At 39.2% G+C, this 10,997-nt stretch overlaps 1 protein-coding gene across 1 annotated transcript; it reads left to right on the top strand.

Moving 5' to 3' along the window:
* The first annotated feature begins 574 nt into the window (after positions 1 to 574).
* Positions 575 to 10,044, top strand: LOC104524563 (matrix metalloproteinase-20-like). The gene is given in 7 exon segments (XM_029084852.1): positions 575 to 657; positions 1,611 to 1,672; positions 3,596 to 3,775; positions 6,560 to 6,644; positions 7,726 to 7,839; positions 7,841 to 7,874; positions 9,919 to 10,044. Coding segments are annotated over 7 exon segments (684 nt in total).
* Positions 10,045 to 10,997: the final 953 nt, after the last annotated feature.

Raw genomic sequence — 10,997 nt, 5'->3', positions numbered from 1 at the left:
TGGACTTGTGCACCTTCAGGTTCCTCAGGTGAAAAAAAAATCCACTGGCTTTTTTTTATCTCTTTACTATCATGCAACACTACCGCTAGATGTCAGATTGTGAAAGGGCTCCACTAGTCCCCACAGTCGCATGAAGCTGATTTAACAGATGAATTAGAGGAAAGTATTACACAAGGAAAGGGGAATGGCCAGGAAAAAAGGTAACTTTATTGATCTTTAGCTTTTGATAGTCTTAAATTACTGGTCTTGTAGGAAGAATCACACAAAATACACACAAATATAAAGGAAAGCTCCTGAAACAACCTTTTTCCTTTGGGCTTTTACACTGGTTTTAAGGCATCTTTCAAAATTAACCCTGATTCATTACAGGAACTTTTAGGCATTACCACAATGCTAACACTAAATAACGATATGAGACACAGAGCTTACTCAATGCAAATTAAAATAATATAAAGAAAAAATAAACGGTCAAGTCTAGTTCCTGCAGACGTTATAGACCTACCTATATTTACAATTCATCTCATTCAATGGCCTTGCCCTTCAGCCCAATGCTCACAGCTATATCACACTAACTATGGGGCTTGGTGATGAAATACCATGCTATGTTTACATCCCAGCAATCTGGCAAACTGGACACTGTAAAGAAAAGGAGACTAGGTACATGCTCTATGTCACGTCATGGTGTTGATGAATAGTCTTCATAGCAGGCTAAGGGACCTTGTGCAAAGACCAGAGCTATGCAGACAGCCCTGGACCACATCCTAGTATCCAACAGAAGGATCAGCCTTGGACCGTGGATTCTGCTCCTCTGTCATCATGGTCGCAACTTCCCAGCACAAGAGCTAGAAAGGGGAGGGACAGGGAAAAGGAAATGTTCTACGTAGAAGTACAGGACAAAAAAATTTCCCACTTTCATCAGCTTAGAGTACAAACTCTGTATTCTGTGACTACACCAGCTTAATCTATTTGCTCTATCCCTGTTTACAGAAAAAAAAAGTGCTTCAGAGAACTTCCTTCTCTTCTAGTACCTTGTGTAAAGTGAAATGATGCAAAGGAATTTTGATTATAGTGAATGATACTAAAACCAAAGCTGATGTCAGAGTTATCCCTTCCTAAGTCTGGAGGGAAAGCCATGGGACAGAATGCATAAAACATTGAAATCATTAGTTAATTTTTGGGATGAGAAAGGGACTTTAAATTGCATCAGAACCATGCTGTAACGCTATTTCATGGCACTGCACAACCTTATCCCTTCAGCTGAATTCTCTAAGTGGGCATGAATCATTGTGCTTGTACTACTGGGAATACGACCTCTTTTCTAAATCTGACCCTCACTTTCCTTCTCAAAAGTGCCTAAATGATTCCTTTTCACCAGAGTCTTTCAGTCACTGTTCATGGTCACAGCTGTGAAAAGGCACTTACTCTCATTATCTGCTTCCTAGGTTGATGCTAGTTTATCTTTCCTTCCAAGAAAGTGCCTCAGTATTCATTATGGATATAGTTTCTGAAACTCTATGTGGTGAGGATTCCTTTCTCTTTCTTCTGCTATTATTTGCTACATCACCATGATTCTTATCCCTTTGATGGCCCACATGGGACTTTTGCCCCAGTGCAGGACAGGGAGAAGACAATCATTTTGACAGCACAGAGAAGTAGACCATGGTAACAAATGGTACATGGATACAGCTTATAAATTTTGCTGATTCAAGGTCTTCCTATGGAACAATCCTTGGAATTTAAATCCAGAAATCGGTACCTTCCTGAGCTACCTGGGAAGAAATAACATAACAATGTGGGGTGTTGGATCACTTTAAAATGTGGAAGTGTGAAATGTGAAATCCTATATTAGGCGATAAATTTGAGGTCAGTTTCAAAAGTGAATACTATGTGAACAGACCTATAAACCTTAGTCTCAAGCAAATTCATTGAAACAAGTATGAAGAAAAGGATCTAATCTTACTCTTTCAAAACTGGACTAACCCAATGAATCCTGAAAGACTTACTTCTGACCTCTCATTGTGTAGCAGAAGGTAGGAGAACAAATTTTCATCCATCATTATCTGTGACAATAATTTTATAAGATAGCACAATGCACAGTTTTTGCTGCTGGCCATTGAGGATCAACATATATATATATAAACTCATTACGTTGCTTTTGGTTGTACTTTGATAAGGACCCTCTGGATAACAGTTTCCCTGTTGTATGACAGGAGGCTGTATGACCCTAACATGAGTGATTGCTGGTTTAATGTTAAGCCCATCCTGAAGAGCTTTGCAAGATCAGTGCTGGAACATATATCAGCTTGTAGTGTTGAGGAGAAAAATCCTGGAATATCTGTGGGACATATCAGTTCTTTGTCTTCAGCAGAGTAAATTAAGCAGTGTCAGATAAGTAATGATGTATACTGTTAAATTATTAACTTGGTCCCTGGCACAGCTTTATCCTGGACAAACTAGCCTTTGGACATGATTCAGGAGTCATTGCAGTTCAGAGACATTCCTCAAGAAGCAATCTGCTTGTATCTGTCCTGCTTTGAAAGAGAATTTTAGATAAGAGTAGTTCCAGGCCTATTTATTTTATTAGTACAGCAATAGTCAATGTCTGCTCTTTGCACCTTGACGGCTTGCCACACTCATGTGGATAAGCAGGACATGCCTGACCTTGCTTTCTTGTTTATACCATCAGGTTTTGTTCCCCTCTGATAAGTTTTCTGTCATCCACTTGGGTCTTACCCAATCCTTTCCCCTTCAGGATGCTCTGATAGCACATCCAGGTTTAGTAACCTTTCTTATGGGAACTGATAAGGAAAACAAACCTGACTCTTAACTAGAAGTCAGAAGTCCAACCTTAAAACCCTATAAAAAATTACAAAAGCCTTTTTTCCTGGATGTTCCACTGCTTCATAACGGGGTTTTTCAGAGCACATCCTCTCATTCATCTCAGTCCTGTTTGGATGGGTTTGTTTAATAGTGCCATGAAATCTGCTGCCATGGGAGGTTCTGTTCGGTGCCTGCTGTTTGTCCAACCACTCTGTATAAAATCCTTCTTTACAAGGCAGAATCAAGACTAATATCTTCTACTACTCTGTCACTTGATCTATAATCAGAACAAAAAACAGCTTTAAACATGTCCAAGGCATCTGACAAGCCATTGTCTGCAGATGTTTCTGCCAAGCCTCAGGCTCTTCAAAGCTCTGGACTATCTTTTTTCTAATCTGCCCCAGAGTTCAGTTTTCATCTGCCTAATTTCAGCATCCATATAGATTGTCTGATCTGAAGAATTTAAGAGCCCAATCCCACTTTATTTCTTCAGTCCTTCACATCTCCCTTCACTAGATAGGTACAACTCCAACCACAGATGACTGACCCAAGTGAAAGCATTCCCAAGGACACAAGCATCACCATTTGCAAAAATTACCACTATCTCCTCCAAGTTTCTGTGAACATTCACCCAAGTTGGTTTCTGATATGGGAAAATTTTACCTTTTTCATAAATCAGTGTAAACTCAGAATCCTGACCTCTAACTCCCAAGTAGTAAGAAATACAAACATCTGCCCATGATGCAAATATCTTTGGGGTTTTTTTATTATTTAGGATTTAATTTATTCACTGTTGCTACCCATGAATTTGTACATGCTCTGGGCCTCGGCCATCCCACTGATCCTTCTGCTTTGGTGTATCCTACTTACAAATATCAGTCTCCATTCAGATTTTGTTTGACAAAGGACAATGTGAAAGAGATCCGAGCACTGTATGGTACATCCTGTATACCTCGTAAAGAACAATGTACTTAACATGAAATGAAAAGATTTGGCAATTTCTGCTTCATTTGATGCTGTTACAGTGCTGGGAAAAGTGATTTTCTTCTTCAGAGATGGGTTAGGTTTACACTCCTTCTATCATCCAATGTGTTAGTCCTGACTCAATAAATGTTTCTAGATGTTTTGCACAGTTTCTTTGTTTTGTACAGTTTCTCAACGTATAGTTTCATTGTGGAATAGCAGAAACCTGAGTTTCTTTGTTGCCAATAAGCTTTTGGAAGAGATTAAAGCTGTACATAGTCCTAAAACTTTGTTGTCCAGCTGTGATAAAGGAGATTAAAACTTTTTTCCTCCAAAGAGGTTAAATCATGACTGCACTGAAGTCAGTCATAAGTTCCTTTGGGAAGACTCTGCCTGCAAAAGATTACAATATCTTGACTAAAAAGACACTCAGAGATAATGATATCTGATCTGTAGAACACATGATCATTCCCCATTACAAGGCGTCCTTTGAAAGCAGGGCCACAGTTTGGCTTGGTTTTGTTACCTCCTGAGTAGACACTTCAGCAACTGGGGACGGTGAACACGGATGCATGTCCTTTCTATGAGAGCATCAGTCAAATTATCACTTAGAAGAGAGCAGCCAGTGGTTGCTTGGATCCATTTCAGTCCAAATTTACAGCAGAAATCTCAAACCCTAATTCTTTTGCTGAGCTAGAACAACACCTCCCTCTTTGCTGGCCTGACACTCCAGCTACTGTGAAACCAAGGAGACTGAGAATCTCTTCTGTGACAAAATTAAAGTTCTTTCAGATAACAATCAGTCATCATTCTGCTTAAAGCTCTGATAATCACTGTTTCCCTTGGGTTTTCCAGACTTAAAGCAGTCAGCAAGTTTGTACCATTTTGGAGCAACAGTCCATTGAAATCCTATGTACTGCAGCCATGTTTCACCACAGCCTACCATGAGCTGGTAGGGAGTCACACAGGATTTAACTGGACTTGTGTTTTAACAACGCTTTGCCAAAAATAATGATTGTCAGCAAAATACTTGGGAAAACAAAGAAAACTTCCTAAAATAAAATGTAATTTATGTTATTTTCATTTTTCATCAGGAACTGAAAAATGCCCCAGATTTCATAAATTTGATGCCATATCCTTTGTGGCCTGTGAGTCATCTCCTAAATCTGTGGTAGAAAGATTTTTTTTTTTTACTTTTTTTTATTATCACACAGTCTCTCATTCTGGGTCCCGTAGAGGAGATATTGCCTACAAAAATGCCTGACACAGCACAGTTATCATGACTGTAGCTGAACTAATGCATTAATCAGTGCTGGAGACTGGTCTCCAGCTGTAGATGTAACCAATATGACCAGATCAAAGAGAAATCATAGGAATTATATGATGAGGCTACTAGACAGAAGCATATAAGATGGCATTTCCGATGGAGCCTGAAACCTAAGGCTACATCTATAGCAGGAAATAAAATACAATTGAGACCATTCCCTGACATGGAGGTCACCAGGCATGAAACAGCTCATGCCCATGCTATTAAACTGTCTTAATCTCCAAGATAGGTCGGTTACATCCAAACTGGTTATTAAGAATCATCCCTAACCTATGACATGTTCTGAATAGTGCCTGGGAACTGTTCAGAGGACTGGTCCCAAATGAAACTACCCAAGAGCCACTCCAGCAATTTAACAGTATAGAGAATTGATATCAAGTGCCTGGGAATGCTTTTAGATACCACAGAATATACAAATATCAGCCGTAGCCTGAGCATCCATCCATCTCTCTCAAAATCCATTGAACACCAGGCTCATAGATGCCAGTGCAGCAGCACCCAGCGAGGTCCACAAGGTAAAATGCTTTCTGCCCTCCTCACCTTGTCTCTTCCTTTTAATATACCTATTTAGTTAGTTTCCATATCATTTTATGCCTGGCAGTCTGACAAGAGAATTTAAATGACTGACAAGAAATTGAATCAGAGTTGCAGCTGCTGCAACCATTTCACAAGATGCAGCAGTGGCTTATAGAAAGCCACAACACCACAGCAAAAAAAGGGAAGAAATTCTAAAGTAGGATATCCTTTGGAGACTGCTATTGCTCATTCAAAACAGATGTGAAACACACTGGTCTACTGGTAGGGTGAACAGACACATGATTATCTTGGAGAGTTGTCCCAGTAAAATTGCACAGAATCTTTTTAGACACACACACAAGCATATGCATGTATATACGTGGGTATATATTTATATAATTTTGAGAAGGATCCAGCCATCACATTGCAAAGGAGCTCTGTGTGTGTAATAGCTGCACACAGGCAAGCTGCACTCGGTAAATCTGTAGCTCTTTGACTTTCTTCTGCTTCTCTTCCCACTGCACGCAGCCTTCATCAAGGCAGCTACGGGCTTACTGTGACCAAGGCAGCAGTCCTGGTTGCAGTAAATTCAGTGCAGACTTTCTATGGCCTCCTCTCAACAGATTCTCTGCAGGGTAAATCTGTTTTCTACCTACAGATGAAAGCCCTGTAAAATCATTTACATATGTTCCACTTGCATCACACTTTTAGATTCAAGCATGGAGCAACCTTTCCGACCAGAACTTTGGGCTGCCCCAGGCTATCTGTCATGAAGAGTCTTGGGCTAGACCATTCTAGCAACAGATGATGAAGAATAGGCAGGACATAAGAAGACATCCCTTTTATTTAACCATAGGTATCTATTATACAGATGATTACATGAAAGTTAATCCTCAGTGCCAGGGCAGAGAAACAAGCACTGCAAGGCTCATTGAACCATTCCTTCCTTTCCTCAGCTCATGTTAAATGCTGATGCTGCTTATGAAGTTTCTGAGAGGGCTTTGGTTTATTTTTTCAAAGATAATTTATTTATGGGGAACAAAACAACAAAACAAAACAAAGCAAACAAGCAAACAAACAAAAAAAACTGAAAGAAAAAAGAAGAAAAAAAACAGTAAAATTGTTTAGGAAAGAAAAAGCTCTCAAACCTGTTGGTCTCTTGAAAGATGAACAAAACTGTTCATAACTTAAGACTGTTAGCCTGGGTACAGATCCAGCACTGAAAGTGGGAATGTCTAAAGCTAACTGTCAATTCAATGTCTTTTTATGTGGATCAATCAACTGGAGGTGGAGGAAGATATCACAGTCAAGGTTATATGTAGCAATCACAACAGGAAATGAAACCAAATTCTTCATCTCCTAAGTTGTATTTTAGCCCTATTTCCCACCATTTGCCAATTTATAGAAATATAATAGTTTCCTAAAGAGTCACAGGAAGAATTATATATGAGCTAGGACTATGTCTTACACAGAAGTTCCAGCTTCGTACAGAAAAGTTATTTCTGCAGAGAACACTTACTGAAGGTAAGCAAACACTATTGAACACTAAGTGAAGGTTGCTGTACCAAAAGGTTTAATAAGGAAGGAGCTATTTACAAGCATATTTACATCTAGAAGGACCTACTCCATCATTTCATTTTACCTTTCACAACATGAAGACCAGAAACTTCTCCAGCATTTCTTATCTTCCACCCAAGAGGCCTTACCTTTAAGTAATAAAAGATCCAATCTTCATCTAAAGACATCAAGTGATGAAGAATTTCCCAACTCATTAAACAAGGTGTTTTAGCATTTAAACTGATTCATATTAATTTACAGAGAAAACTGAAACATCTTTAATCATATCTGAGTCCTTTTAGGGTTTTAAATACCACCAGTCAAATCCTGAAGCTATATAGGATGACCAGTGCTCAACCTGGTCTGCACTGGTAGGACAAGATTCCATGGAAATACCATGTTGCATTGTGTAGCAGTTTTATTTCCTCTTGTGTTGAATCACACCAGTGGCATCCTTTTCTTTCAAATTCAGATTCAAGAACTGTATCTGCAACAGCACTGCTGGGAAATTGACAATTTTTGTTTAACAACTTTCCTTTTTCAGACCCTTATTACTGGGTAACTCAAGGATTTCAAATGCAGAGCTCCCCTTGCACCATCTCTGACTTAGGGTTTTCCAAAAAAGAGCAGCACACTGATTCATTCGACTACCTAAAGGGAGGTGCCCTTCTTTATGGGAGATGAATATTACACAGCATTCAATACTGCCTGTCCCTTTTGGACTGTACTTCTATTGGAAAAGAAAGATTTTATTTTTCATTAAGGAAATACTGAGAAAACTAAAAGTGTTGGAAAGTTGGGATACATCTGACAAAATGTAGGTGCCTACAATGTATATGGCTCTACACGACTCTTTCAAGCAAGACTCCCATTATATTCAGTCTGGACCTGTGATTTACTCCAATCTCTGAACAATGACTTAGGGAGTGCCTCCACAGGATAGAGCTAAAGCCAAACAGAGATTGCTTTGCCATCTCTCCAGCCTCCTCAGGGGTGCTGATTTTGTAAGCAGAATGAGATACACTCTCATGTCATGGTTAAACACAAAGCAAGGGCACGATGCATCAGATCTTGGCTCCTCCAGTTTCAGAGGTATCAATGTTTAGAAGATCCACAAAATACTTATCACATATTCTTCCAAATAGTACAAGCCACAAAATAGTCCTGAAATAAACTGTTCAGTTAAAGAACTTCTGTGAACACCAAACCACACCAGAGGATGAGACAATAGAGGGCACAGAGATATCCAAAGTCCTAGGCCTTAAACAGCAGAGAATGTGTTAGATATGTGTAGTAGATCCCTCCTCACAAGCAGCTTTTCCACCCTCACTATTGCTCCTTCTCTCTCCTGGAAGGTGCTGAGGAGAAATATACACAGCCCAGAAGCCAGTCTAATCAAATCTGCATTTAAAATAGAATCAATTATCTAGCCCTATCTGATCAGAAATGCAATTTTAAATACTTACAACACTAAGAAAATGAAGAATACAAATACCTTTAAATTACTAAAATACTAAGAGAATCAGCGAAAGAACAATGAAATATTTTCACACCTTTGGCTTCCCAAACAGTTTTGGTAATTTATCTCTCTTAAGTAACATATTGCATTTTTTCTGACCTGTATAAATAATTTTAATTTGCTTTCTTTGCTTTCCCTAATGAAATAGGAAAAACAAATGGTAACTCAAAATTGAAGAAAGATGCATTACTCCAAAAAAAGTAAAAAAAAAATAAATGCACAACTTTTCCAATAAATGTTTTCTGGAAAATTCTGACCCATCTATCTTAAAACCAGTTCTCACTTACTAAGCAAATGAAATAAGGATGCAGAGTGAACGTAATATTATTACAGCTGTTCAAACCACTAAGCAAACACATTGATTCATTCTAAAGAAACCACATTCAGAAAAGCTGTAAAATCTTTATAGGAGTTATTAAATTCATTTTGCTTGGTGAATACAGAGCACATATATTTTCTGGCATAGGCATAGGTAATAAAATAAATAAGGATGGAACTAAAACAAATGTCTGTGCTACTGTAGTTAGTACTTAGCAAAGCTGCAATGGAGTACATCTGACTTTCCACAAAGACTGACATTAAAAGTAGCATCAAAGTTTTTAATCTGATTTTCTATTTTATTGATTTGACATTATCCTAACCTTAATGATGTTTCTTACTTGCAGTTTCTCTCTCTATATATATTTTTTTTTTTAGATCAAGCAGTTCCCTATGGCTCCCTATAGATTTTCTACTTAGCACATTTAACCAAAATCTTCAAACATTTCCTTTTCTGGCCTTTGTAGCCCATTTTTTTTTTTTAAGGTATGAGAATGTCTAACTGCATCCATGCAGACTATATTATGCAAATTGCACAATCCAAGTGAAATTGTCTGAAAGCAATTGCATAGGTGAGGAATAAAGGTTAGATACGCAGCCATAGCAGGGCTGCTGGGAGTGAGCAAGGTTGTATGCTTTCCTGACGAGAGACAGCAGAAAGAGGCAGGAGGGGGCTGTTTACCACCTAATTGCTCCTCATACCCCATCAAGAGACTGAAAAGAGCTGCCTCTGCCCACTTTCTGATATTGTATATCCAATGTTCTCTATCAAAGGCACTTTTTAGATCTCATTTACTTATTGCAGTGAAGAAGTCTTGCCATTCCAAATACATTTTCAAAAGTATGAAAAAAACAGCATTAACACTGGTTCATTTATAAAAAGTGTTTCCTCTTCCAAAGTCACAATGAAAAGAAAAGAAAGACAGGAAAATAACACCCAAAAAGTATTCATAAAGAGTTTAGAGGAATCAGAAGCAAAGCAGATGCAGCACTGGAATTGAATGGTGCATATTTAACCTCATAGCAAACAGGTCTGGTCCTGCTGGTCTGTCCTCTGTGGAAGTGAGGAAGTTAGTATAAGCACAATGTCTGTTTCCAAAAATAGCATTTTGTAGGATTTTCGGGGCGGACGGACATTTTTTGGTAGTAGGGGAAGGGGCTATAGTGATGGCCCCTGTGAGAAGCTTTGAAAACCTCCTCTGGCTCCAAGGTGGACCCACCTCCAGCCCAGGCTGAGCCAACTAGCAATTGTCTCTGAATCCATGCTTATGAGGGGAAGAACCAGTTTGTTAAAGGAGAGCCATCAGGAGACACAACTGACTTGAACAAAAAGACCATCAATGACCTCTGAGGAAGGAGGAGGGGGAAGACAGAGAACCTCAGACACGCAAATGGAGGAGGTGCACTGGACCGGAGGCCCATCTGCAGCCCATGGATGTCCCCATGCGAAGCTCCCATTGGAACACTTTGTTCCTGGACTCCTGTAGCCCATGGAAGGGACTTCATGGTGGAAAGAGCAGCATAGATTAACTGACTGCAACCTTCATTCCCTGTCCCTGGGCCACTGGTGGGGAGACAGTAGAGAAATAGGGAGCAAAGTAATTTGAGCCCAGGAAGGAGGAAGGGGTGGGGGTAAGATGTTTTAAGATGTAGTTGCGATGTCTCACTATCCTACTTTGATTGATTGGTAACATATTAAATTGATTTTTCCTCCCCAAGTTGAGTCTGTTTTGCACATGACCATAATTGGTAAATGAGCCCTCCCTGTCCTAATTTCAACCCATGAGCCCTCTACTGTGTTTCTCTCACTGGGTGGTGGGGATTGAGTGAAGGATCTCATGGTGCTGTAACTGAAACCACCACAAGCATTTTTATTGATTTATTTGTGTGATGAATCTGAATAAGATTTCCTGTGTAACTGCTTTAATGAAGATTCTGGAACATACCAGCTCCACATCCAAGCCATGAAATCATCAG

This window comes from Antrostomus carolinensis, unplaced genomic scaffold, assembly GCF_000700745.2.
Source record: "Antrostomus carolinensis isolate BGI_N321 unplaced genomic scaffold, ASM70074v2 scaffold3995, whole genome shotgun sequence".
Lineage (NCBI taxonomy): Eukaryota > Metazoa > Chordata > Aves > Caprimulgiformes > Caprimulgidae > Antrostomus > Antrostomus carolinensis.
Note: the sequence above shows the minus strand (reverse complement) of the source record. Positions and strands in the feature narration are given on the sequence as shown.